The sequence below is a fragment of the Cladophialophora carrionii genome, assembly GCF_000365165.1.
Source record: "Cladophialophora carrionii CBS 160.54 unplaced genomic scaffold supercont1.3, whole genome shotgun sequence".
Classification (NCBI taxonomy): domain Eukaryota; kingdom Fungi; phylum Ascomycota; class Eurotiomycetes; order Chaetothyriales; family Herpotrichiellaceae; genus Cladophialophora; species Cladophialophora carrionii.
The window spans coordinates 2,815,138-2,842,289 of NW_008481828.1; the positions used below are offsets into that span (position 1 = coordinate 2,815,138).

The 27,152-nt window shown below is 54.4% G+C and overlaps 10 protein-coding genes across 10 annotated transcripts; 5 read left to right on the forward strand and 5 right to left on the reverse strand.

Moving 5' to 3' along the window:
- Positions 1 to 1,929: 1,929 nt before the first annotated feature.
- Positions 1,930 to 2,548, forward strand: G647_04430 (uncharacterized protein; the record flags this gene model as incomplete). The annotated part of the gene is made up of 3 exons (XM_008728774.1): positions 1,930 to 2,040; positions 2,101 to 2,416; positions 2,478 to 2,548. The coding sequence occupies 3 exons, from the start codon at positions 1,930 to 1,932 to the stop codon at positions 2,546 to 2,548; spliced, it is 498 nt and encodes a 165-aa protein (XP_008726996.1).
- A 96-nt stretch (positions 2,549 to 2,644) lies between these two features.
- Positions 2,645 to 4,098, reverse strand: G647_04431 (uncharacterized protein; the record flags this gene model as incomplete). Its single annotated transcript, XM_008728775.1, has 2 exons — positions 2,645 to 3,653; positions 3,722 to 4,098. 2 exons carry the CDS (start codon positions 4,096 to 4,098, stop codon positions 2,645 to 2,647), a joined length of 1,386 nt encoding a protein of 461 aa, XP_008726997.1.
- Positions 4,099 to 4,851: 753 nt separating this feature from the next.
- Positions 4,852 to 5,211, reverse strand: G647_04432 (uncharacterized protein; the record flags this gene model as incomplete). The annotated part of the gene is made up of 1 exon (XM_008728776.1): positions 4,852 to 5,211. One exon carries the CDS (start codon positions 5,209 to 5,211, stop codon positions 4,852 to 4,854), a length of 360 nt encoding a protein of 119 aa, XP_008726998.1.
- A 2,410-nt stretch (positions 5,212 to 7,621) lies between these two features.
- Positions 7,622 to 9,179, reverse strand: G647_04433 (uncharacterized protein; the record flags this gene model as incomplete). Its single annotated transcript, XM_008728777.1, has 3 exons — positions 7,622 to 7,940; positions 7,989 to 8,747; positions 8,833 to 9,179. The coding sequence occupies 3 exons, from the start codon at positions 9,177 to 9,179 to the stop codon at positions 7,622 to 7,624; spliced, it is 1,425 nt and encodes a 474-aa protein (XP_008726999.1).
- A 2,646-nt stretch (positions 9,180 to 11,825) lies between these two features.
- Positions 11,826 to 14,232, forward strand: G647_04434 (uncharacterized protein; the record flags this gene model as incomplete). Its single annotated transcript, XM_008728778.1, has 3 exons — positions 11,826 to 12,074; positions 12,114 to 14,079; positions 14,132 to 14,232. 3 exons carry the CDS (start codon positions 11,826 to 11,828, stop codon positions 14,230 to 14,232), a joined length of 2,316 nt encoding a protein of 771 aa, XP_008727000.1.
- A 1,568-nt stretch (positions 14,233 to 15,800) lies between these two features.
- On the forward strand, positions 15,801 to 17,625 carry G647_04435 (alpha,alpha-trehalose-phosphate synthase [UDP-forming]; the record flags this gene model as incomplete). The annotated part of the gene is made up of 4 exons (XM_008728779.1): positions 15,801 to 16,107; positions 16,161 to 16,904; positions 16,955 to 17,294; positions 17,352 to 17,625. The coding sequence occupies 4 exons, from the start codon at positions 15,801 to 15,803 to the stop codon at positions 17,623 to 17,625; spliced, it is 1,665 nt and encodes a 554-aa protein (XP_008727001.1).
- Positions 17,626 to 18,221: 596 nt separating this feature from the next.
- G647_04436 (uncharacterized protein) lies at positions 18,222 to 18,986 on the reverse strand (the record flags this gene model as incomplete). Its single annotated transcript, XM_008728780.1, has 1 exon — positions 18,222 to 18,986. The coding sequence occupies one exon, from the start codon at positions 18,984 to 18,986 to the stop codon at positions 18,222 to 18,224; it is 765 nt and encodes a 254-aa protein (XP_008727002.1).
- Positions 18,987 to 19,678: 692 nt separating this feature from the next.
- G647_04437 (uncharacterized protein) lies at positions 19,679 to 20,884 on the reverse strand (the record flags this gene model as incomplete). Its single annotated transcript, XM_008728781.1, has 2 exons — positions 19,679 to 20,556; positions 20,608 to 20,884. 2 exons carry the CDS (start codon positions 20,882 to 20,884, stop codon positions 19,679 to 19,681), a joined length of 1,155 nt encoding a protein of 384 aa, XP_008727003.1.
- Positions 20,885 to 23,220: 2,336 nt separating this feature from the next.
- Positions 23,221 to 24,756, forward strand: G647_04438 (uncharacterized protein; the record flags this gene model as incomplete). The annotated part of the gene is made up of 1 exon (XM_008728782.1): positions 23,221 to 24,756. The coding sequence occupies one exon, from the start codon at positions 23,221 to 23,223 to the stop codon at positions 24,754 to 24,756; it is 1,536 nt and encodes a 511-aa protein (XP_008727004.1).
- Positions 24,757 to 25,708: 952 nt separating this feature from the next.
- Positions 25,709 to 26,986, forward strand: G647_04439 (uncharacterized protein; the record flags this gene model as incomplete). The annotated part of the gene is made up of 3 exons (XM_008728783.1): positions 25,709 to 26,263; positions 26,331 to 26,489; positions 26,552 to 26,986. The coding sequence occupies 3 exons, from the start codon at positions 25,709 to 25,711 to the stop codon at positions 26,984 to 26,986; spliced, it is 1,149 nt and encodes a 382-aa protein (XP_008727005.1).
- Positions 26,987 to 27,152: the final 166 nt, after the last annotated feature.

Below are 27,152 nucleotides of genomic sequence, written 5' to 3' on the forward strand. Positions count from 1 at the left end.
CGCGGTTTGTACGAGTCATGGAGAGGCTTGTAGCGGACTGCATGCAGCCTTGCGGTTCCGCCATGGTTTCTATCTCCGGACGAATCCCTTGGCTCGATACTTCCCAAATGGCTTCTTGACACTTGTGTTGGTGAAGCAGCAGAAATATGTCAACCCCTTCCGTTCGGGACGGCCACATCGTCGATCAACGAGGCTCGTCCGCACGCGGTCTGCAGATAACTTGGACTCTGGTGTCCATTCCGCGACGATCGACCTCAACGGACAGGTTGTGCCTAGTTCGGAAGCCAGGACCCCCAGCAGGTATGAAGTACACCACAGATCCAGAGCTACAGGCATCAGAACCGCCTCTCTGCGCGTGGGCGAGTTTTCCGGCTGCATGGCGACAAGAAGGTCGGCTGCAGTGACGTTGGCAGTGACCTCCACATGAATAAAACCCCTCGCGTGTAGGACACAACGGTGGACAGGGAGAAGGCCACTGGCCGCGAGAGCCGTCGTCCGACCTCTCACAGCCGGATGATTTTGACAGGTCACACAACAGCAGGCTGGACGGCTGCCTTTCCACGGAGGAGCAGAGAAAAGTACCGTAGTAGAACGATCGCTCAAACGGTCCTTCAACTTCAGCAGAAGGTCAAAGTAGCACATTGAAAATGGCGAGACCGGCGAGGACGAGGGGAAGGGGTCGTTGAGAGATGTCTGTAAGGCACCGAAGGCCTCCGCCGAGGTGGAATGGTTGTGATCACCTCACGCTCGAGTCGACGCGGGCAGTCGGATGGAATAGACAGGTGGCTGTTCCAACTGAGTGATAGCCATCGAGTTTATCAAGTGTCACGCCGTCGTCAGAATGCTGTGTGCGTCTTCGGTCCGGTGGAGGGGTCTAGAATACATGGGCTCGTATTTGTTTGTGCCCATGCATGTCTCAATCTGGCCGTCGGGCGGTAGCAAACATCATGTACCCTGCGCTTGCGGCTTCGCGTTTGGCGCGGTTTGGCGACATGCTGGCCCAGAGGCAGGCTCCGTGCAGTGCACCAAGTCCCAACGTGGTTTGAAGGCGGGTTTGGTGTGTCGATGCTGAGCCTTGGTAGCACGACAGCTGTCATATTGGCCTTGAGTGAGGTCGCCAACCATGCAACTGGACGGTACGCTGAAACCCTGGTGGACGAGCCTGGGCCCCGGAGGTACCGTGGACGAACATGTCGACGTTCCCAAGTGCCTGGGCGCTGCCACCAGGCTCCGCGGCTTCGAGCCAGCGCTTGAAACAGTGTATGGTCCGGTATCTGAATGTTTGCTGCAGGCCGGCGTTTCAAATTACCCGTCTCAGCAAGCTTCGTAAGATGGCCCTCGCACGCTCGGCTCTTGCCTCGATTTGATAATTTTGGTACTCGTACGTGCCCGGGGCACATTTGGAGATTTCCGAGCAGACTGGCATCCATGCAACAAGGCAACGCATGGGGAAATATGCGGCATGACGGACGTCGTCCTGTTTGGCGTTGCCAGAGTTCCACACGTTAACCAGCGACGAGGGGCCCTCGCTCAAGACGGTAACACGCATACCATGTCAAACTCGCTAACCTTCTTGTTGCGTTCCATGCACGGGCATATTTGACTTCAGGCTCGATGAAGCCGTCGCGGGACGAATCCTGTCAACGTGTCCCTTGCGCGCCCAAGCTCTGGATTTGAAAAGCATCTTGGACAGAGGCCCAACTGGAAGCGCGGCTCACCGTGTTGCTGCAATTGCACCGTATGTGGAGCGACGCCATGTTTGCTCTCCTCGTCCGCCTAGATTCGGAGGCTCATCTGCGATATATAGAACATGCTCAGGGCAACTTCACACCGTCAAGTCTGTGACACTCACTCGCTGTGCTCACGACTCGTCCCATCTTGCACATACATTTCGGGCTGTTTCCTTGACTCTCATTTCTCACCGCCATCATGCCTGCCAGACAACCCGTCGGACCGAGGGCGGCAAAGGATGACTTCATGAAGGCGCTGGGCTTAAATACGAGCGACCCGCGCCACGAAGGATACTACAAGGCCATGCGAGTAGGTCGAAGCCGAAAACAAAATCCCCCGCCTGTGAGACCAAGGGCTAAACGGGCACAGGAGGAAGCCATCGTCGTATATAATCGCCTCAACGCCGATCGCTCCAACCTGATAGATGACAAGCGCAACGACGCGTCAATAACAACACCCTTTTTCTGGCACCACATTCGACAAGACCGCCGCCGACAAGCCATCATTGACACGTGGCAACAGGCCAAGCCAGGCACCGTCGCCCGGACGCTGTTCGACCAAGGAGCCACCACCGGCGAGCATGCTCCGAATTGGGTGACCTTGTGGCTCTTGTACAGTGTATTTCGGTCTCGAGATATCCGAAACAATCGGAATCGTCGAGCCGGCGAAGGGAGTAGTACTGCAGGTAAGCACGTCGACCACCCTGGAAACGTTGAGTGGGACTGAAGCCAATTCTCATTCTTCAGGCCACGGCAGCTCGAGTTCAGGCGACTCGCAGATATTCGACCCTGCGCGAGACCAGTTCGTGCGCCGATGAGGAGACGTGTGGTGGGTGGACGCTGTGATTTGTATGCTTTGTACGACTGGTGTTCGCTTCCATGTCAGGCTGCTGGACAGAATATCTTAATGGTGCTTAATCGTCCTCTTCATCGTCGTCCTTTGACTTGCTCTTGGTTCCGTTCTTCCGTTCTTTCCTCAGCGCCTCAACCACGGCCTCGTCATGCTCATCCTTGGACTCGTCCCATTGCACGTCGTACTCGGCCGCCACCGCCTTGATTTCCTTACGGATGGCGTTCCCCTCCTCGATCAGCGCCTCCCACTTCCGGATGTCAAAGCCCTTGAGCTCGTACAAGCGGCTCTGACGGCGACTGACAGTGAGGTTTAGGGCGGAGCGATACGAAACCTCACGGTTGTGGTACAAAAACCACAAATAACCACCAATGAGCGTGCTGAGTCCGACAAGGTAGGTGACGGGCTCCATGACGTCCCAACCAAGATCTGTCTCGAACGTGAGCCGATATACCAGATACCAATAGCCGATAAGCAGCCCACAGCCGCCCATGGCTATTCTCTGGCCGCTCCGATGCGCAGCAGCATCGCATTCTTGCTTGATCGCAGCCAGATCCGCGATTTTACGGGCCGTTCTGCGCAGTCTTTGACGCAAGTAGTAGGTTCTGTCGTTGAAAGAGGGCACCGCGACCTTGATGGTCTTGGGGCTCCCCTCAATCTCGACTTCGAACTCTTTGGCTCTGGCGGCGTCTCTGATGAAGTCTCCTATTTCGGTGGAGGCACTCCATCGGACGAATTCGCCCTCGTCTTCCCCAGTGCCTTCTCTGCCAGCTCCGCTGTAGCTCTGGACCCCGCCATCACCAAGCGATCGCTTCTTCTCTCCTTTCTCTTGTTCTTCGGGTGTCTGATTCTTTGGCTTGATCTCGTCATCCTTGGCTTCCATTGCCCGAAACGATATGCTAGGGACTCTGTTTTCACCTTTCTCGTTGGTCATGGTTGGCAGCTCTGCCTGGATCAACCGTTCGAGATACGAGAGAGGCTGCTGAGGATGTACGAGCAAGGCAAGGGGGGCGATGTCCTTTCGGTCATCGTTGTGATCGTTTGTAGTCAAAGGCAAAACCAGCTTGAGGAGCCTTGACGGGGTTGTCAACAGCTTCCCTGCGGTAGAGTCAGCAAGCGCGTCGGGAGTCCAGCAGATCACCACTCGCCTTTGGTCATCGCTCCTGCCGAGCGCTGTCGACGAACAGGGGCCACGTCCACGCCCTGACGGTGCCATGGTGCTCGCTGCTGCTTTTCCTGGTCGTCAGCCACGGCAGTGTCGAACTCTGAAAGGGCTTCATCGACGCCTTGCTGGTTGAGGTCCTTCGCCCTTTGTTCGTAGGAAACACTTCTGCACGCATGTATGACGGAGCTCACACGGCCCGAGGCAGAGGGATTCCGAGTACTGGGCTTGTGCTTTCGAGGGAAGATATGGTAATGTTGGCGAAAGTCGACTTGTGCACGAGTCGATAGCTCGGTCGCAAGACTGATTGGCTTCAGTGGCCCAAGTCGCGCCGGGCGCAACACTGGAGGCCTCATTTTAGGGGCGTTTCCTGGTTGTTATACGAATGGGCGTGTTGATCCGGCCATGCCTGTAGAGGTTTCTAGCATCCTCAGTCAGCTGGGACTTGGTTGAGCAAGGACGATGTGAATTCATTTCAGATTCGTGTCTGGACTTGATGGAAACTGGGAAAGAGCCAGGACGTCATCGCCCGAGTTGATGATCTTCACGTCGTTGAGCAAGCACAAGCCACCGCCGGAATAATTGTGGCCCTATCACTGCGCGCCACCAGCCGCTTGGAGGCTGCGCTCGTTAGGCGGGATCTTATCTCGGGGCGCCTATTCGACCCCCATCCAGCCTAAGAAAGCCCAGCATCTCGCACGTTTGCAGTGCAGGTCCGGTAAGAGAAAACTCGTGACTTTGCGGTTCTAAATGTAGGATCAAAATCATTCACACATCCTTCCCGGCTAGAACTTGCTCATGCTTGCTCGTTCTGAACGCGCTCGCCTCCCACGCTTCAAGCCGCTATGCTTCGAAGAACGCAACATGGCTCAGAAAACCACACAGTTGCCTGCTGAGAGAATTCTTTGTCTAACCACGGTGTAGCCGTAATGAAATGCTTGGTCGTGTCATCATGAGTCATGAGAAATGGAAAAGTGCCTCCAGCAGTCATGGGGTCGTGAGTCGTAAAGTCGTACAAAGCGTCTGGGGTCGAATCGATGCACCACAGACGATGGGATCGCCTGATAAGCAGAAGAGAACTTTTGGGGGACAGTCCCTCGACACACGCCCTAGTAGCGTGGCATGTGTCGGCTGCTGTAGTGGCTCATATCCGAGGAGTACACAGGACGGCGGGAAGCCGATGTGCGCACAGGCTCGGTGAGGCGAGACTGGCCCCAATCCGGGCTGCTTCCACCACTCCTGCTTCCAGCACTGTCAGAGTCGCCATAACGGTAGTCTGCTCGAGCGCTGTCCGTGGCACTCCTGCGGTTATGGCGGCCAGAACCAACGGGCACGGGATTGCCCTGAATTACACCTCCATGGGCGAATCCGGTCGGATACATGCCATCATTGGCAGAGAAGTTTCGGCAGATGTTGAACGCAATCAGCGCAGCGTTCTCCTTTGCCGACGTCTCCGAGGAGTGATGCATCGGCGTCTGATATTCACGGTTGTTCACCCTGACAACGCACCGATATCCAGACGAACTGTAGGATATTTGGTAAGCGGGTTCGGGCCATCGCCGGCGCTGACAGAGACCTGGGGATCATTCGTCAGTGTCTGAGAAGCGGATTGACGAGTGAAATCCAAGTAGAACAGGGTTCAGTGGCCCGAGATTTCCAAGCAGACTCGGTCAAATCCTCGAAGTAATACCTGCAAGGCTGGCAAGCCCCTGAGTGACCATGATGGCGTCGACTGCACAGCAACAGTTCGACAGGGCACGGAACAAAGGCCGGGAGCAATGGGGCAAGCCGGGTATGGCAACCAAAACAGCAGAATGAAGCGTTGGAAGAGACATACTGGCCAGATAGACAGTGTGTAGCATGTCTGCGTTCGACCGAGTGCTCCAGGTGCTTTGGTGCCCAATATATCGTGCATCCAATCGTGGGCCGCAAAAGCAGAAAAACCACCAAACAGATCAGAACCTCGTCGACGACACAGCTATCAACCAGTATCACCTCTCCCAGAAGTATTGCCTGGGCCAAAGAGCTTGTGGGATCCGTAGGGCAGATTTTGTCAGGTAGTAGTAGAGTTGATATCATCGATATAGTTGGACCTTTTTACAGGTGAGCCGTCGTGGAAATTCCACCCAGAATTCGTGGCTCAACAGCAGTAAGACCCGCACTGACAGCACAGCAAGCGCGAAGAGAGCGGCATTGCGTGGGGCATGCAAAAGAATTCCACAGTGGCCAAAAAGTCTCGAGTGAGCGGCTGGGTATTGGTCGATCTCGAGGGGAATAGCATTTTCATGCTCTTCTACCATCGTAATGTATTGATGTGTTGGCATGCTTTTTGACCAGTTAATGGGACGTCGACGTCGGGCCCGTTCTTAGCATCTTCCCTTTCGTCTGGGGCATGCAGATCCAGATACAGGCCTTGATTGGCGAGTGGCTGCTTCTATCATTCCCCGCGCAGCCCATCGAATGGAAAGCGAACCCTGGCACAGGCACTCGTGGCTCGCCATGCTCGATGTGTCTGCTCCGCTTCCGTTGGGTGACCGGTGAAGCTTGCATAGAAACGGTTGTGTACACTCCGAAATGCTAGGGCGTAGATCTTTCTTCTGGCCTCTGGCCCGAGATCTTCCAGTTTGACGCAATCGCACTTGTGCACGCAACAGCTGGCAAGTGGAGATCCATAGATGATGATGGAGGCTTCAACCTCGGCCAGACGTTTTGTTCCGAGACATCCAGCCTGAGAAGGTCAGGACGTCTCGCCCCCCGTTGATAGGCAGGCTAAGCGCGGGAATGAGCGTTTCCAGGCGCGGTAGGCTGTCCCTACTGAGTGAGGTCAAACTCTGAGTTGCGCCATCTGAACTGACTTGCCTGAATGCTTGAGTCTGGAGTGCTCGCGGCCATTCAAGTCCACGAACCGTTTCGGCTTGAGATAGAACGCGGCCTGGGAACTGCAGCTCAGCGCGTGGCCGGCGAAAGCATGTATTGAGCCACTTCCCGCACTTAACTCGTAAAGTTCCGATGCATGAATGCGTTGTCAATAAATGCAGGTTACCGTACGTGCAACAGGAGTCTTCTTGTTGGGCGAGCTTGCATGGCAAGTTCGACTCTTCCAGTTCGCCGGATAGGTGAGCTCTGGACTGTCCATTGGAGAGACAGGGAAGAGGCTCAATGGTGACCAGCAAGCGACAAATCGCGGGCGTCGCGATATGCATCCAAGATGCTCGCGCGAGGGTGATCAAGCAGTCAGAAGTGTAATCCTACTTGATCCAACGTGCGCGCAGCTCTAGGCGAAAAGGCGAGTCCTGGTATTCGGAGTGTCTGTGATGAATCACCAGTGCTGTAAAGGGTACGGTAGCAGCGCGAGTCCAGCAGCCTCAGTGAAAGTTCGCAGCTGCAGGCAAGGGAAGTTGCAGCAACGGTGGACAGACCTCATAGAGCCTGCTTGCCACCTTGCCCCGGCTCCCTTCTCCCACTAACAGTAGCCCGTCTTCTGGGGCTCATTCCGCAACAGTCAGCGCCCAGGAACAGGAGCTCGGGAGCGACCACGGGACTGCAGAACACAATCATCTCCTCGGCGCTGCTACAGCTGCATTGAGTCCACCGATGTGTTCGTGAAGCAGTGAGGTGCAGGGACAATCGAAGCGCAGAGCGAAGATTTAGTGAGGCTGAGGCAAGGAGTTTCTTCTGCCGTTATCCTACGTAAGTACGTAACTAAGACTCTGTTCCAATGGGCTTGGACCCCAAGGCTCGCACCTGGAGAGAAAATGTGGCGTACGGAGTGAAGCAGTAACAGCAGTTCAGAACATTTGCGCATGTGTCGCGTCCACGAGACCCTTCGTCAAAGCAGGATGAAGAATAGCTCGTAGTCTTTGCTACTCGAGACCTGCACTATCCTCCATCACGGCCCGGTCTGTGGGGTAATTGCCGTACAGCCTCGACGTTCAGAGGTCTCGATAAGAACCACTGCCTGATGGCCAGGGCAGCGTCGTGTGGGATGGTATAGACCGGGTGGATCTTGTTTACGCGGGCGCCAGTATCGAAGAGCTTGTCACCGTTCTGCTCGCTGCGAATTTGGGCTTTGGACACCTCCCAGGAGAATGCTGAGCTAAACGGGTCGTCGTCTTCGTCAGCGAGAGCGTAAGTGTGGGAATGCTCAACTGTGCTGAGTCCACAAAGAGTGTAACACGTATGGTAAGAATCAGGCCGCCTGTAGACTACGTTAGCGATTGCGAGACACGACTCTAGGGCACCTTACTTTGATGGCTTGTCTCGGAGCCCACCCTCCTCAGCCTGGCAACAGCAAAGAATGTATCTTGCGAGACCTTCGCTGCTGTAAAGATTCTCACCCACACCAAGACTTTTGCTTCCGGCCGAATTGCGAGGCCCGCTTACTGCTGCTTGTATCAGTGGCCAGCTCGATCCAAGCCAATGGCTGTAGCAGCCGTCCACCAGCTTGTTTGTTCGACCAGCAAGTCCACCTTCCGGCGCATATTGCCGCGACGACAGCCACCATATCAGTGCGTCGACATCTAAGAACTTGTTGATGGTTTTGTCCGGCGGGCCGTACAGGCACAAACACGCGAGGGCACAAAACGCATAAGAACCGTGCGCCTCGCCTCCTGGTGATGCTGCAATTCCGCCTTCAAAGGTCTGGCAACGTGAGAGATACTCGCCGAGTCCATCCATGAACGTCTCCAGTCCCGCAGCTCGGGCTGGAGAATCCGGCGGGAGCGATAGAGGGAGATTGAGCAAGGAGATAGCGAGCAAGCCACAAAGAGCTCCTCGAGTGTCTTCTTCAGCGCCCTCGGACACCTGGAAACCTCCATCTGCCTGCTTGAGACGACCAAGCCAGTGCCACATCTTTTCACGATCAATAAGTCCATATGCTTCTTCTCCACCGACCAGCGCAAGACTGAGCAGCGCCGCATAGGTCCCGGCCAAGTGTGCATATTGTCCAAAGCCGCCTCCTATGCCACCGTCGGGATGCTGCATGGAATAAACCGTCTTCACAACCCTGTTGGCACGATCAGCCGATCTGAAGCGTCCAGGTCCTGCTCGCCATGTCGAGACCACAGGCACAAGGATGGAGAGTGTGTTACCTTGACCTGAACACTGAGATATCTTCGCCGAGCAGATAGAGACCTAGTAATGCCCAATAGACCATCCAAGGACGACTGGCGTCGATGCCGACGAAGGGTGCCGGAAATTCACCCAGGTTCTCATGGAGAAACTCAATATGTTTCTCTCTTTCCAAGTGAGGCAGCCCGAACTCGTTGAAGTCAAGGAGGCTTCGGTTTGCATCATCCGCCTCATTCAGAAGCGGCATGCATTCTTTGACGGTTTTGTCTTGTACAGTGGATGTCTCTGTCTCCAGGGCGTCTAGTACTGGCGGTTCACAGCGATAGTAAAACGGTATCTGAAATTCCGCCTCGTCTGAGGCTGCCATCGTGATGGATGTTGCAGTCAGAAATTCTACGTCGTGCAGAGTGGTCGTCGCCTAGAGTGAGATAAGGGATGGTGTTCAGTGTATACGGTTGACAAAGACGGTGTTCCAGCACGAAGCACGTTACTATTGTTCTTGGATTCCTGGTCTGCCACCACCATGTGGAGCATGCCGCATGGCCCTTTTTGCATGCCAGGTCGGTTTCGATGAAGATACTACTTCCGCAAGGGAGATTCCATTGTCAACGATGTCTCGTGTGCTTTAGTCGTCTAGCGCGAAGCCCTCGAATGGACTCCGTACTCACCATGGAGTGCATGTGCTGGTGATTAGACGGTCACGGGCGGTACGAGACTGCAATTGAACCTCGCTTCTGGAGTTAAAGATCCTCCGGAATTCTCCTTGCGGCATCTTCAGGGCCCTGTGGCCCTTTTAACCGCCGAGACCATGAGACCCAAGACCCCTCATCCATTACCTAGGCACTGTAGAGCCTCCCTAGGTACCTAACTAACGAGTCACCAGCGCGTACTTAACGGCGTGCCCCTCTCGCAAAACCGTGCCTTTCCCCACACAAGTCGCGTCAACACATTTCGCTTTGCACTTGCACCAACACCTATGGACGTGCGAGCCGAAAGACAACCCAAGATGTTAGATTCGAGATTCGCATCTTATCAACTGCAGTGATCGATGGGCACACAAGGTTTTGCAGACGCTGCCAGTGCCCAGTTCAGATCGGCGAATCGTTGGAGGAAACCTTCGCGGCGGCTCTCCTGAGTCCACAGTCACCGTTACCGAGCCGCAAGATGCGAGGCACCGATGTCTTCCGCCTCTACTACAAACTTGAAACGTCGGCCGGCTTGACTGACATTTTCTGGTGGGAGTTGCCCTTGCCCTGATTCTCGAATTGGGATTGCAGGCGTGTCAATAGCAGTAACAGCCCGTGACCAGGGGAGCTGGTCTTTGAGGCGTACACCGCTCTTCCAAGTACGTACACAGGTGCTCACGACGTAGCGGTGGACCATCTCGTTCATGCTGTTCAGCTCGCCACGCAAGGTAGCAGCACTGAGCTTCCCGCAAAGGAGCCCATACAATGACAATGTCGGAGAGCAGGGTCGATGATGAGGCTGTTGGAACAGGGCACAAAATCGCAGATATACTGATTGGCGCTTGAGAAGGCGCAGCATCACGCTGAGATCTCATCGTTGTGGCCGGGGTTTTTGCGCACGGAAGACGCGACACGAGAAAAGGACTTGCCTGGATAGGGGTAGTGGTCAGCGCCATTCCAAGGTTGTTGGATTACTTGCATTAGCGGTGAGCTTGTCTATTTCGTGGCGAAGTGCAGCAAACCGCCAGAAGTCTGGGCAGAGGTCGCTGTCTGGCACGTTTCACCCATTCACGTCGGCAGAAAACATCGAGTACTCCTGGGTCTCTCTCCTCGTCCTCTTCATCCACAATCCGGAGTACAGGGGCAGCTCTCCTGCGTAGTCCAGCAGCTAGTCGGGCCTGAGGCGTTGGCCTTCACCACGAGTAGATCGACACCCGAAGAATTAGTTCTGGTCTGTCTGCTTTGGTGCCTTGCGGCAAGGGAGGGAGACGATGGCCGTCTCTCTGCTGCGAGTGATGGCTACGAGTGCCATGAGAGGAGGCAACGTCGGAGATGTGAGCAGAGAAGTGATGGAGGCTTCAGTACTCCGTATAATAGCAGTAGCTTCGGGCAAGAGCAGACGTATCTGGGTGAACGGGTTGGATTGTTGCCATCGGTACGCAGTACGTCTGGTTGTGCCGGCTGGGGGAAGAGGCGGAGGGCGCAGTTACCAAAGTACCCGACCTGTAATTCACAATTCATTCTACGCAGTACTGATATGATGCTGCAATTCCTCCCAGCTCTCTCAGAAGAAAGACTGATCTTTTCCACTACGATTAGCAGCTCCCCAAACACGTCTTCCGCTGCCTTCACCCATTCTTGACGGTGCATTATTGTTCCGAGTGTTATCCAGGTGAAGCCTCAAGAAAAAGTCCCTCGAACAGGAACCCTATCTACGGCCGCGGCCAGGTGCCCACCAGGTCGAAGCATAGGGCGAACAACAGCCGCGCATCGCTCCAGGTACGAGGACGGAGTACGGGACGGTACTGCTCGTGCTCGTGTATCCCGACACAGCCAGACCCGAGCCCGGCCACCTTCGCAGAGGAAAACGTCTTTTGCCGACCACCGTCACCAAACCTCGTTTGGCCTCGTTTGGCCTCGTTTGGCCTCCTTCAGGTCTGCAGGCCCTTTGGTTCTGACCACTAAGCATCGAGCTTTCGGCCGTGGCATCGCACAAACCCACCGGCCACTCCCACTCGACTTGCCTCCCACTCTCTTGTCCCCGCCTAATTCGACGATCCGCATGCACGGCTCACCGCCTCTTCTCACCCTCTCTTTGCTCTCGCACCTGAGGCCCGCCCTCTTCGTCGAGCTCGTCCTGAGCGGTCACTTTCTGTAACTCCTGTCCTCTGTTTCTCTTCCTTTGCATCTCCCTCTCGACAGCTATCCTGCTTCTTGCCTCACGAGACTGGGGAGACAATCAGCCAGGCTGTCCTCGAGCCGCTCGTGCTCCGAACCGGCTATCTGACCCACGAATCTGACGGTCCGAGTCTGACGCATCCTTCAGCATGGCGGGCAACGTCGCCCTGGCTGGCGAGGATCTCACCTACGATCTCGATTCAAGAAGCCTCTCCTACTTCCGAAGTCACGCATGGCCGATGCAGATGGACCAGGTAGCTGCCGCACGGCCAGACCCTAGGAGGAACGTCTCGCCAATTCAGACCAACAGCCACGGGCTGCGACAGACAACAATGGCCGAACATCCCATGATGGATACTTGGAGGTTCGAACAACAGCAACAACAACACCAGCAACATGTTCACCATCAACATGCTCAGCACCACCATGCATATCAGCACCACCAGCAGCCAAACGTCGACTTCACCACACAACAACAAACATACGACCTCCCCTTCGACCCTCAATTCCACGGTCTGCCCATGCAGCCCTCTCAGATGGCCATGATGCCGGTCTCACAAGCCCCAATTGCATCCGGTCTGCCGCTGGAAACGTCATATCTCCCTCTCGACTCCGGTATCGATGGCATGCCTCAAAACTGGGCCGACTTGCAGAGTGAGCTGATGACCTTTACGACGACGGACGTCGGGCTTGCTGTGTCCCCATACCACCAAATGACCAGCTCGCCCACTGGATCCCACCTCGAAGTGCTGTCACAGCCGAGCTCTTGTGACGAACACGGGTGGCACATGGTCGAGCCCCGGACATCATTTGAATCGTACGAACGCCATTATTTCGTTGATCCGAACCAGACTGTCCACAACAGGACCCTCTCCGAGTCATCATACTCGGACCTCGAACCTCAGGGCCACGGCACGTTCATGTCGAGCCTTGATGTCGGCACCTCGCAAGCCGTGTATTCGCCAACCACCCTGTCAGATAGCGACTACGAATACATGGGCCATGCCCACCGCTTGTCAATAGATCAAGGTTCCGCTCCGACCATGGGTGTCAATCCTTCCGCCCTCGTCCGCCCCATTCCTATTCCTCCCGCTAAGTCCTCCGCACCCTCGATACGTTCGCCCGGCTCGCAAGGATCAGCCGGCTCACCCGGTCGCAAAGCTTCCAAAAAGAGTCCCATCGGTGTCAAATCCACCGACAAGGTGATGAAGAAGTCGTTGCCAAACGGCAAGGTTGAGGGAGAGAAACGAGTAGGACGCAGGAAGGGACCCCTTCGACCCGAACAGCGAAAACAAGCCAGCGAGATCCGGAAACTGAGAGCCTGCTTGCGATGCAAATTCTTGAAGAAGACATGCGACAAGGGGGAACCGTGTGCCGGATGTCAACCATCGCATGCACGCCTGTGGCAGGTTCCGTGCACGCGCATCGACATCAAGGAGATTGGATATTTCTTGAAGGACTGGAAGTTCGACTACGAGCGACACATATCGCTGGGCTTCTCTGTCGGCAACATCAAAGGATTTTCTGATACGGAAAAGACGCTGTTCATCACCCATGGCTATGGTCACATGCTGCCTGTCACTGCTCGAGAGGTCTACGTCAGGGATGAGACTTGTTTAAAGATGGACTGGATCGAAGCCAATTCCTGCTCTCCAGACGGCTTCGAAGTTGGCACAGCCAAACTGTCAGCCGGCATGGAAGGCATCTCAACTACTATGCTCAGTGATTACCTGGATCGACACATTGACGGCACTGGCACGTTTGACAAGTTTGTGGACGACTACTTCGAGGGCACGCCTTTCCTGTCGCAGATGTTGAAGACCGCCTACCGCTTTTACTTCAAGACCGGCTCGAAGATCATCAAGAAGGCACTGAAGTTGATGTTGGCCTACAACTTGACGCTCCACATTACAATGGTCGAGGGTGTGCCAAGTGAGGAGTCGTTCGCGGGCAGGATCGAGGAGCAGACCTCCAAGTTCTTTGGCAAGACCATGGCCCCTGTGATGATCAACTTCCAGATCAAGTGCGCCATGGCGGACATGTGGCGTGAGCTGCACAAAGACGTCCTTGAGGAGCTGTCGAGTTTATATTCGAGTGTGTACAGTGGTGACAAGCTCAAGAACTGGCCGACCATCTTCATCCTGGCATCGGTGCTGTTGGCCGTGTGGGAGTGCATGCAGTTCGACTGCCACTATCGCGTGCCTGATGCCGCTGCCGTGGAAAAGTTCTGCAACGACATGGAGACTACCCCGGTCGGTGTCGTTGTTGGCCTCTTCCAGGCCATCTCTCAGAAGCTCCCGTCTTTCTTGGAATGGGATACTTCCAAGCACCATACACTGCTTGCATCGGACATGGACGTTTGCAGTACTATGGCCGAAGTCCGAGAACATGTTACGAGATATGGTGGGTTTTCGTCCATCCCAGTGAATATGAGCGTGACTGACAGTTATGACAGAGAACTACTTACGAGGACGACCTAATTCGCGGTTTGACCGCAAGGACTTTGACTCGCTCTCAAACAAGTTTCTTTCGAAACTTGTGATCCGAGCCAACTAGAAGACAGGACGCATTATGGCTTATGATGAGGAAGTTGCCGTTGCAGAGCTAACGAGTTATTTGAAGTGCCTCACGATATCACGCACCTGCATAGCATTTGATTTGAAGCGAAGCGAATAAACGATTGATGAATGATCACGGCATGATGACGACGAACTCACTCACTCAAGCTACGTTTTATATATACTGTGGTGGAAGAAGAATGGACTCATGGTTGGGTGTTGGAAGAAGTGTCCGCGGTCAGATGGGTATTTCCTTGGGGCGTATAGCGAGGACGAACTCATGCAGCAAGCGTTTTGGATGGTCTGAAATCATTTCGGCCAATTGCCAGCCAATTGTCATTTTGGGCAAGCTCGAGGGGCGGACGGATGTTGAAGCGATTACATAGACCGCAAACCCGGAACAAAAGACGGCGGTCCTCACGGCAAACAGTTGGCAATTGTCGATTCATCCCGTGTTATGCCATTTGAGGCAGGCGTGGATGTGACGCTTTGTACGGCAGTACTGGGTATGAGAGACGGGCTTGTTGACTAGGAACGAGCAATGAGCCAATGAGCCAATAAACATATCATTCTTTCCCCCAGGTATCATCTACGAGTTCTCGTACTGGGCACCCACGAATGGAGGGAAGTCCCGTTCGGCGTGCTGCAAAACATTCCGTACTCCGCACTAATCCGAAGAGGGTTCCACGTCTCTGAAAATGGCTGCCAGGCATATGTCGGATCGTTGTTCCGTACTTGCTTCCGGCTTCTGACGCACGATGACGGTCGCCAAACAACTTTTGCAAGAGACGCACCGTCCAACCAGCTGGACACTTGGTACTGCCTGCTTTGAACCTCTTCCCTCGTTCTGGCCGCTTCCCGAAGATTCACCCGCGTTAAGCCGGAAGTTGCTCCCCATCAGCCTGTCTTTGTCGCCGCGTAACTTGGCGCCGTGTCACCCAATCCGATTGCAACCTAACGACCACGTATTCATCGCTGGCACAGCAGTCGACAAGAAACTCCTTCCGTGATTGAGCTTTTCAACCTGAAATCGAGTTTCACTGCTGCCTACCCAGTCCGCTGCCCATCACTGCATCGACGCGCCACATATCCGCATCACGTTGGCTACTCCAGCAAGCACCCAGCCAACCTGCTCCTGCTCCTGCTCCTGCACCTGCACGTGTGAGCCTGCTTTGCCACTGCTTCGAAAAGCATTGAGCTGGATTTCACGCTAGACAGCGACTGCCACCAGCAAGAGACTCATTAGGTGCAGGACCAACAATCCGAACCGTCGACGAAGCTTTACATCATTTTTACACATCCACTTGTTTACCTCTCACCGGGCTACCTCTGTTCAACCTCACCACACCCGTCGAACGACAGTTTCACTGCGAGGCTGATAGGGCTGCTCACGTCTCTCCAGCTGTCACTCGACGCCCTGCAAACGCATTCGTCTCTCGACCTCAATCCTCCATTCTGTTTGACCGTAGCATCCGTTCGATCCGACCACCTCCTCACCTGGTCTGAGTCAGATCTCGACACCATTCAATTGCTTTGGTGAAACCCCTGCATACCACGCGAGACATCATGCCTTCCGCCACCGATAACCCACCCAAGACGGATTCACGACTCTTGCTTATCTCAAATCGACTTCCGATCACCATCAAACGTTCACCGGAAGGGAAATATGACTACTCCATGTCCTCGGGCGGCCTGGTCACTGGCCTCAGTGGTCTCGCCAAGAGCACCACGTTCCAGTGGTATGGCTGGCCAGGATTGGAGATCCCTGACAACGAGTCCGATGATGTAGTCAAGCGCCTGAAGGACGAGTTCAATGCCATCCCCGTTTTCGTGGACGACGAATTGGCCGACCGCCACTACAATGGCTTCTCAAGTAAGTCACCTGCCTTCGACTATTTGTTGTTAGAACCGGCTAACAGAATCTAGATTCGATCATGTGGCCGCTGTTCCACTATCACCCCGGCGAGATCACGTTCGACGAATCGGCGTGGAATGCTTACGTTGAGGTCAACAGGCTCTTCGCCCGAGCCATTGTCAAGGATGTCGAGGACGGCGACCTGGTCTGGGTTCATGATTACCACCTGATGCTTTTGCCACAGATGCTCCGCGAAGAGATCGGCAACACCAAGTCCAATGTCAAGATCGGCTTCTTCTTGCATACCCCGTTCCCATCAAGCGAGATCTATCGGATTCTACCCGTCCGAAACGAGATCCTCCTAGGCGTGCTACACTGTGACCTCATTGGTTTCCATACCTACGACTATGCACGGCACTTCCTCAGCAGTTGTTCGCGAATACTAAACCTGACCACCACGCCCAACGGAGTCGAATATGAAGGCAAGATTGTCACGGTTGGTGCTTTTCCTATTGGCATCGACCCGGACAAGTTCACCGAGGGTCTGAAGAAAGAGAAAGTCCAGCAGCGGATTCAGGTCCTGGAAGAAAAGTTCAAGGGCGTCAAATTGATTGTCGGGGTGGATCGCCTGGATTACATCAAGGGCGTCCCTCAGAAACTCCACGCTCTGGAAGTCTTCCTGACGGACCACCCGGAATGGATTGGCAAAGTCGTGTTGGTCCAAGTGGCCGTGCCGAGTAGGCAAGATGTCGAGGAGTATCAAAACCTTCGTGCTGTTGTCAACGAACTTGTCGGAAGAATCAACGGGAAATTCGGTAGGCATTCATGCTTCTTCCGCGTCGCACTTTCGCTAACGAGATTTCAGGCACCGTCGAATTCATGCCCATCCACTTCATGCACAAATCAGTCAACTTCGACGAGCTCCTTGCTTTATATGCTGTCTCGGATGTCTGTCTGGTTTCCTCCACCCGTGACGGCATGAACCTAGTCTCGTTTGAGTATATCGCTTCTCAGGAGAAACGACAAGGCAGTCTCATTCTTTCCGAGTTTGCTGGTGCTGCTCAAAGCTTGAACGGAAGTATATTGGTCAACCCTTGGAACACCGAGGAGCTCGCTGGTGCAATCCAAGAAGCCGTCACCATGAGCGCCGACCATCGGGCCATCAATTATGCCAAGCTGCATAAATACGTGACCAAGTATACCAGGTAAGATATACAACTTTCCCCCAGAGAAGTCCTCAAAGGTTGACTGAGCTTTTGCAGTGCATTTTGGGGACAATCATTCGTCGGCGAGTTGACGAGAATATCAGCCCAAGGAGAGAAGAAATTGAAGCTAAGACGGGCGTCCTTGGTCAAGGCTCCTTCGCAGCAGCCAACATCTTCGCCTGCAGAGGGCGAGCAGTCAGACAAGAAGCAAATTCCTCGACCTCCATCATCTAGCAATCCCGACGGAGCAATTGAGGGCGCCATGGCTTTTAGAGAGAAAGATGGCGTCGCGCCGGAGAGGCTGGAGAAGGAAAAGTCGGCGACGATGTAATTGTCTCGGAGCGACCAAGGCGTGAAGCGATGATACGGTCAAAGGGTAGTATTAGATCATAGAAGCATTGCACGGCTACGCGAGGCGAGGCGCCGGGGCATAGACTGGGTAGTCTTATTTTGGTGAAGATTCATGCTTGCAAGAGCCATGAAGTGTGGTCCTTCTCCTTGGTCTCTCAACATCGCACGGCAAGCTTGAACAGTCAGCCCGTCGCCGGTTGAGCTCAGATGTACGGACTATCTCTCCGTCCACACTCGCGAGAGTCAGACGAAGGCGTGTCAACAGTTCAGCGGTCGAAATGGTGAGCTCTGGCACAAACATGTCTATGTCGAGAAGTACTTTGGTGATACAAGGCTGGGTTCTTCATCGGCATCCTCCCTGTGTCAACCGCTTTCGGTCATTTGTGATGTCTCTTATGCATGCGGCGATGAGGTGTAGCCGTCCAGACGTATCTGTGCCCGTCTCCGTCTGCCTTCGGTCCCAGGGTGGTCTCTGTCCATCCCAGCTCATTCATGACCCCTTCCCGACGCTCTCCGTTCTCCTCGGTCTAGAGTGTACATTTTTTTTTTTTGGTCCCCCCCATTTCTGCTCCTCCCTCACATGGCCGTACCGACTGACTTGTTCTCCGCCTCCTTGGCACCCTTGTTCAGACCCTTCCTCGCCTTCTTGCTCCCGTCCTTGCGGCCCTTTTGCCTGACGGCGATCTTCTTGACCTCGCCCTCGGTGCCCTTCCACCGACCGGGGGCACCGCCCACGACGACCCGACCGGTCCTCTCGGCCAGCGGCGTGCCAAACGGCGTGACGACCTCGCGCACGACGTGGCGCACGCCCAGCTCCTTGACCACGCCGTTCCGGTCGCGCGGCCGGTGTCGCTTGACGACGACCTGTCCCCGACCGTCGCGCCGCTGGCGCCACGCCGGCGGGAAGGGCCCGTACCGGATCACGTCGCCCTCGCGGAGCAGGTTGTGCGCGTCGTGCACCAGCACGTGCGTGCTCCGCGTGTAGTATTTCTGGTATGCGGCGTGGAAGGTCAGCATGTGCCGCGTCGCCCGCACGGTCTTTTGCATCGTGCCCGTGCGGGTGACGGTCGCGATTTGCGTGTGCGACGACGACGTGCGCAGGAAGGAGAGGTCCGAGGCGGGGAGGTCGGAAGGGAGGAGGGCGGCGTCGTAGGACGGGGAGACGACACCTGCTGCTGTTGCTGCTGCTGCTGCAGGGGACGTCTCGGCAACAAGGGACGACGATGGGCGCTGGGAGGATGGTCCCGCGTCTGTCGATGTGCGGCCGAGGATGGTGGCGTCTAGACCTGCCGAAGGGTGCTCATCGTCGTGGTGGCGGTGGTGGTGGTGGTGCTCATCCATCCGTTGGGCCTGGTTGAGGAGGCGTCGTGATGAAAATGCTCTCCTAGTCGTCGCCGTCGTCGTTGTCGTCGCGAGCCGTGCTCCGTGGCGGTAGGCTAACGATCTCGTGCTCGAGCTCGAGCGGAGGCATGACGAAGATGATGCCGTAGCCGTAGCCGTAGCCGTAGCTGTGACTGTGGCCTTTGTCTGTGCATGGACGAATTTCCGAGGTGTTGTTGCTGGTCTCGCGCGACATGCGCGGATGAAGGTCGTGGCTGAGGAGTTCATCTTCGTGGCCGGCTCATCGAGGGTCTAATTCAGGCTGCTTCCTGCGTGCTGATAGTATTCGGACCAAAGGCAGCCTTTTACTGTAGTATGTCGAATGTTTACGAGGTTGTGGAGCGTGCAGGAAAGAGCTCAAGAGGGCGCTCGGGGGAAATTCACAAAATTTACGAGCATTGGGAGTCCGAAGTTGGGAGTTTCACCAGTTTCTATGGTGAAGCTGACGAGCCGCAGTGCAACAAACACTCACTCGCAATGCGCCCTCGGTCATTTTGCTTGCATTACTCGGTCGCGGAGTCGGTCTTTAATGCTACAGAGTCTTTCTTTTTCAACCCTTGCAAACGCATTTTCCAGGTCTGGGCCGCTGTCCGCCACCTCCCAACGCCAGAGCTATGCTGTTTGACAAAGCATCATCATGTCTTGGGGCGCCACTAAGAGGCCCAGACATCCTTGCCAACACCTTCTATCCAGTGGCCCAGGTCATTGACATTGCCGCCCCATTCCTTGAGTCGGTCGAGCATACCCTCGATTTGACTCCGCTCCAACACTTTAGGCTGCACCCAGTTGATCCGCGCCACCTCGGCGACCTGGTCGATCTTGCCTCGTACCAAGCCCAAGCTCAAAGCCTTCATGATCAAGTGCTCGATCTCGTCTGGCTTCACTTTGGTCTCCTGGCTGATGGTCTTGAACGTCATAGCACGGTCATGCGGTGGCCGCTTGAACACCAGTTCCGTCAGTGCCGCCAGATTGATCTTCTGCCACAAGAACTCGCGGTGTGATTCGAGAGTCTGGTCGTTGCCGAGATGATTGGACATGCGATCGAACGTAGCCAGGTCGCCTCTGTTGAAGGCAAAGAGCAGTTCTCTCAGCCATGCATACCCATTCGACAGAGCATTCAGGATGGGGTGCAGCAGCAATTCTCCAAAATTGTAGATCTGATCTGACACCAGCGCCGCGATCGCCAGATTATATGCTCTTTGTTGCCGTTCTTTTTCGGTGAGATCCTTGCTCTCGTCTATGCAAGCAAGGTAGAGGAGGGAGTTCCGGTAGTATGAGGTGTAGTCATTTTCGGCTTGGAAGTAGTCGGCGTTGACCCGATAAAAGGCTGCATGCACGACGTTCTCCACAAAGTCGAACTGGTCTAGGGTCTTCTGTGCTTTATCCAGCTGTTCTCTTGCCTTCGTTCTCTCTGATAGTCTCAGATACACGCTGGCAAGTTCGGTGATGGCGTAGACGTGGGCTTCTTCTGAATCTGGCTTGTCGACTCTTTCGGCGAGCGTCTGTAGGAATTGACTTCGTTCAGTGTCATCTAACGGACAAGTCAGAAAAGCCGCATCTCATGTCAGCCTGTCGGATGTACCTTGGATCTGCGCAGAAGCACCTAGTGCTAGCTTGACAAGTTTGAGCTGGTTGATCTTGTCCGCGAAACTGATGATGAAGGTGTTGTAGATGGGCAGTCGTTGTTTTTCACTTGCTGGGTTTTGGAAGTACTCCAGAAGATTGTCTGTCAGCTGATGCCATAGCTTGCGGTCCCAAAGATCTTCAAAGGTTATGAAGATGTGTTGCAAGTCGTCTGGTGCTTCATCTCGTTGCTCTGCAAGGAAATTGGAGATGGCCTCGGGATCGTGCTTGGACATGATGAGATTTTGCGCAAGGATGACAGTAGCAAAGATAGAAGGTCCACGTGAAAGCTAGGTCCAGGAGGCGAGAAGAAGGCTGGACGGAGGTTGAGAGTGCGAGGCTGATCGCTGTCAATAAATCCCATGCGATATCGAGCAGGCGCAACTGAGCGGCGCGTCAAGTTCACCAGTAAAAGCGGCGACGACCTGAATGGTTCTTGACGCTGGGTTGTGAAATGTTGCGCCGTAGAAAGGAAATGCTTGAATTGCCTGAAACTCGTGTTCTTCCATCCTAGCATTTACTACGACCACCGTATGGCTGAATGCAATTGATGTTACAAGGACGCCGACTTATGGCGTTCGCGATATTGCGTCCCTAGAGCCTTTTCTCGAAGGAACCCTACAATCAGACCTGAGTGATGATCTGGGGCACTTTCTGCGGGTTCAATACTATACCACTGAAACTAACCTCCATAGCAGTACGGAATACTCTGAACCCTCATTTCATTGAGCAGATGACATGCTACAGAGAAAACTATCCCACCGCACCTTAGTGCCACTTCTTTGCTTTCTGCCTCACATACAGTACTAGCCGCAAACGAGAGAGAAGGACCAAACCTCCTCGACATGGAGTCTAGCCCAACTTCAAGTGGTTTCAAAAGGGCAAAAACTCCGCCTTCGAACCATCAACCACTTTGAAGCTGTGGTTTGTTAATGGGTCGAGGGTAAGCGAAAACTTTCTGTTGCGAGCAGGTTTTTTCCGAGTGTCTACAAGGGGTAACAAATCCTATCCTTCAAAGTGCCCATTAACTGTGAAACCAGTTGTGTAGTATGCATTCATGGCCAAGAAGCGGATGACTTTGTCAAGGATTGTTGGCAGAATTTCAGCAGGTGCAATATTCTGATGTGTAGCCTTGTGGAATTTGGAGCGGCTGCTGGTATGGTAGAATTGTGAGCTTTGATTTGGACGAGAGACGCCCTTGCCAATGCATACGGCACCCCCGTCGACCTCCTGGACCTTTCTCTACTCCTTGTCGGCCGTCAGCAGCTTTCCAAAGAACCTCTCTCTATACCCACTGTCCAGGAACTCGACGACTTTCTGAACTATCATCCAATCCTCGGTCACGGTAAGCATAAGATATACTCGTTCGCATACTCTCCCACACCATTGTCTCTGCGGCTCTTCGCTTGGGAGACAACCCTCCGTTTCTCCACATGGACCGTGACACCATCTCCATCAGCACTCTCAAGTGAGAACTTCGAATCAGGGGTAGGGCAGACTGGACGAAAGCTACATGTTCCGTATTGCTGCGGGGCGAAAAGTGCTTTTCATCAGCTGGAAGAGTATACTCGATGCATGATTGACTCCGTACAGATAGGAGAGCGTTAACGGTCCATGTTTTGTAACTTTCAATGCCGCCTGCATCGTTTGAAGGAGTTGAGCACGTATGGTGGTGATATTCTGTCACCCAGATATATGTATCGTTCAATGCGTTCTAGTTTTGCAGATTTGGCGGTTGGCCTGCGACTGGTAGGCGTACATGAGGATCGACATATCAGAGTTGATGGTACGGCTACCCGCTGACTTCGTCTTCATTTAATGGTTCGAGAGACGTCCGACTTTTGTGGGATTCCCTATTCGACCGCTCCACGAAGGCTCGGTCATTGTACAACCGTCGCGGAACGAAAACTAGGTGGACAGCAAGTTGGTGCTGACCTAACATGAAATCGTCGAGCAACTGTTCGGGCAAAATGGCTCATACCATCCTGATCTGGTGGGACGGCTGAGAACGAGGTAATTGCTGTCCAGGCTGCTGAAACAACTTGGAAGCTCTTCTGCGCAGCTACTGCGGAATAGCAAAGAGATGAATGGGCCTACCTCTTGCCTTGGTACATTTTCCAACTTGTATATGAGGTCGAGCCGCTCCCGGACACACACCATTCGTAGTGCAGCCAGACGAAACAGGAGAATCCACTGAGATGACTTCTAAAGCTATCATACTGTACTCTTGGTCGTCTTGGGTGCTAGCCGGACCTGTATCTTCGGACACCAGCCTGGACCTTCGTCGACCAATGAACAGTACCAAACTTCCACAATCAGGGATGTGTGCTGACGGTCTCAGGATCCCCGGAGAGCTTACGGAACATGCTAATGCAGAACGGAGACCTGATACCGGCCCCCACGTACACACCATCAGCATCGGCCAGCTCAATATCCCAGAGCGGCTCTGAGACGACTGCGTCGCCAGCATTACCGTATTCAACAAACATTACCCCGTACCCTGCGGAAGAGCTCTATCATATCGGCTCGAGCATAACTTGGGGTTTCCTCAGAAAGACTACCCATCATCAAGATGCACCTCCCTGACGAGCTTCTCGGGCAGATATTCATGCACGTTGACACGCACGACGTCGACCAGAAATTCCGCCTCTCGCAAGTCTGCTCGCAATGGCGCAAGGCTGCGCTAGGACTGCGCCAGATGTGGAATCGAATGTCCATTATGACACCGCAGGATGGCCACCGTCTACCACTCCTCCTCGAACGGAGCGGGTCCGCAGCCCTTGACGTGGAATTGCTCTGGCAACATCGGTACCAGGAGCCAATGCTCACTTCTTCCGAACGCGTCCTGGCTTCAACCAGCTTGGGCGGCTGTCGGGACCGCCTGCAGCGCCTCTTCGTTGATGTCAACCGGATGGAAACCCAGCAACTATCCCCTCTACTTGCCGCTGGACTGAGCTTTCCCGTCCTCGAGAATCTCGAGATCCAGAGTTCTTACAACCGACCTCAGGCGTTGCGACTCTCATTCCTTGCACCACAACTGAGGCGTCTGCGGTTATACCAAATGGACGCTGTGAATTGGGGCCAGTTGCTTGCGCGGTCGCTAACGCATGTACACCTGGAGAAGTGCTTCGGCGCGGATCTAGACCTTCTTGAGACCATCTTCAAGCAATGTGCCCAATTGCAATCCTTAACCGTTCGCATGTTGGCTTCCCCTGTGGGCTTTTGGGACTTGGAAACACCTGTCGCACAGTTGGTACCTCGTCTCCGAGCTCTGGATCTGAGTGCCGACGTGACGGACCTTATCACAATCCTGCGCACCGGCTTCAGGGGTTTGCTTCTGGATGAGCTGACTACCGAGACATACAATGGCCACATGGACGAAGAAACGACCCAGCTCTTGGCCGAAGTGTTCATGGGTATAGACCCACTACACAGCTTGCAGTGCGTGGACGACCAGGACATGATCCTGCATGACGCCTCAGGGCGGATGCGTCGCATGCGTGTTTGGAATGAAGATTCGAGCTGGATCTGGCCGGACGTGTGGATTGAGCTGGCTGACCGGCACAGGGCCTGCGACACGATGAAGAAGTTCCGCATCCGCTCTTTCGACTGGAACGACCTGGCGGGAGCGTTCAGCGAGCGCCCGCCACTCGCAGAAGATATCGAAGTGCACGTCGATCTGGCCTCCAATGTGATCGATGATCCTTATAACTTCGAGTACGACGATCCACCAGTGCCGGAACTGGAGAAATTCTCAAGAGGTCTGCGCTACCTAAAATGTCAGAAGCTCGGCAGAATCGTGTTCACCGACAACGAGAACTACGAGGGGAACAGCAACATCAACGCCGGCTCGCGTGCCCAGGTCATCCACACGCTACTGGATGCTCTTGTTTGTGAATCACCTGTCGTCGAGGTCTGTCTTTCGCAGGCGGGTCTTGAGAAACCCACCAAACAGCCATACGAGGAGGTCCCAATCGCGATACAAACACTCTTGGACACCAAGGATAAATATGTCCTGTGCCGACACTGCGCCACTGTGCTCTCTGCCAAGCAAATGGCGGATTTGAAGGCTGTTCTGTCGGAACATCAGCTGAAAGCGATTGTGTGAAGCTCAGAGTAACGCGACGCGGCCACCGATGTCCACATGAATAGCATGAACTTATGAACAGTTACCTCAACAGGAACATACAGTCCAGGGTTTGTTTGCATCTGAGAAGCTAAAGCGATCGTAGGTGTGAGGGAATGACATCGCAAAAGTGGGCAGGTGAGACCGTGCCAGTTTTGTTTGACACAATTGGAAGACACTTGTGTGGGCTGACCTCAATGGTCGGTTTCTTTCTGCTGTAGATGGATAGAGAGTCTCCGAGCAGCGTATGTTAGCAACAGCAAAGGTCCAGTAACCTGAAGATAAAGCATCAATTGGAGGCGCCGTCTTGCTAGTACAGTCCTGTTAGCGTCTTCCCAGGCGGAATCCTCACTGGTGCCAAATAAGACCCAAGGAGATCCTCGTAATCGCCACATGGACCCAGGAGTCTCTTGCAATTAACGGGAGCACGGCTACAGTATCAGTGCAGCCAAACTGTGAAGGCGTGGCTAGATAGGTGGCGGCCAACAAATAAAGAGATAGAGACTCTCAAGCAACAAGAGTTCAGTAAAAGCACGCATCATTGTCGATTTCTTCGTGCAACCAACCACTAAATGAGGCGTTGGCAATTACAGAAAGGACGATCCTGGCAAATCCTGGTTAGATAGCAGGCAAGAGAAAGACAGGATCTCTCCACTTGAGGCGCTGTATGATGGTAGGGAGAACGAGGTGAGAGTGCGAAGGTGAGACAAGAGTGAGAGGCCGACGAGTCTCACGTGATCACCTTCGCTTGCCAAGACGTTGGTGGAGCTTCAAGACGACGATGCCATGCCAGTTCGAGTGGAGCTTCGCGAAGTTGACTGCAGTTGACCTCTCTGACTGACGAACGACGAGAACACCCAAGTCCCGCTCATTCTGGCCTCAACCCGACATCTCGCTGCCTGCTGAGGCTCTCTCCCGGGCCCTGCATCTCAAAATGCAGACCTGTCAAGCCACCCTCGCGCTCCGCACAGCTCGCAGCTCACTCAAACCTAAGCCTATCTCCCTGCAACGACGAAGCTACACAGTCCAAGACATCGCCATCACCCGCACGGGCAAGCCCATTATAAAACACCGCGGTGGCAGGTCCTCCCTGGGCGGCCACACAGTCACCGTCTTTGGTGCATATGGCTTCCTGGGCCGATACATAGTGCAGCGCCTGGCTCGTCGAGGATGTCAAGTCGTGGTGCCCTACCGAGATGATATGGCGAAGAGACACCTCAAACTCACGGGCGATCTGGGAAGAGTGTCGTTCATGGAGTTCGACCTGAGAAATACCCAGAGCATCGAGGAGAGCGTGCGGCATTCGGACATTGTCTTCAACCTGATCGGGAAGAACTATCCGACCAAGAATTTCAGTCTCTGGGACGTCAACGTCGAGGGCACGGAGAGAATAGCTGAGGCGGTGGCCAAATATGATGTCGATCGGTTCATCCAGATGTCCAGCTACAACGCGGATGAGAACTCGCCCTCGGAATTCTTCCGGACAAAGGTAGGAGCACCGCGAAATTCCCAGCCAGGCGTAGGGAGACGGCTTGAACTGACGCTTCTGCTGCTAGGCATATGGAGAGAAAGTCGCAAGACAGCTCTTCCCCGAGACCACCATCGTCAGACCGGCGCCTGTTTTCGGCTTCGAAGATTCCCTGCTGCACCGTCTGGCGGGCGTGACGAACCTCCTCACCGTTAACAATATGCAAGAACGCTTCAATCCAGTTCACGTAAGATGATGACCACCACACCCCCCTTGCCTACAGTGCAATGTTGACTCACATGTGGCTAGGCGATCGACATTGGCATGGCTCTCGAACGCATCGGCTACGACGACACCACCGCGGGCGAGACCTTTGAACTCTACGGGCCGACAAACTACTCGATGCGTGAGATTGCCGAACTCGTCGACAAAGAAATCCTCAAGGAACGCCGGCACATCAACGTGCCCAAAGCCCTCCTCAAGCCCATCTTATACTACCTGAACAAAGTCATCTGGTGGCCGATCATCACAGCCGACCAGCTGGAGCAAGAATCCATTGATCAGACGATCGAGAAGGGGGCCAAGACATTCAAGGATCTGGACATCGAGCCCGCCGAGTTGAGGGATCTGACGTACCATTATTTGCAGGACTATCGGAGCAGTAGCTATTATGACTTGCCCCCAGCCACGGCACGGGAGAAGCAGCAGGCAAAGAAGTTTTTGCACGTGATTGACGATCAATAAGCGTGCTGCAGTGGGAAGGGGACATTGCAGGAGAGGGATGGGGGTGTTTCACTACTGAGTGAAAAGAGAGTTAAAGCCAACATCATCGATTGAGGTCGGATCATTGTTGTCGAGATTGTACATACAATGGGGAACCGTAGACAGCAAGTCACCAGACTATCCATCT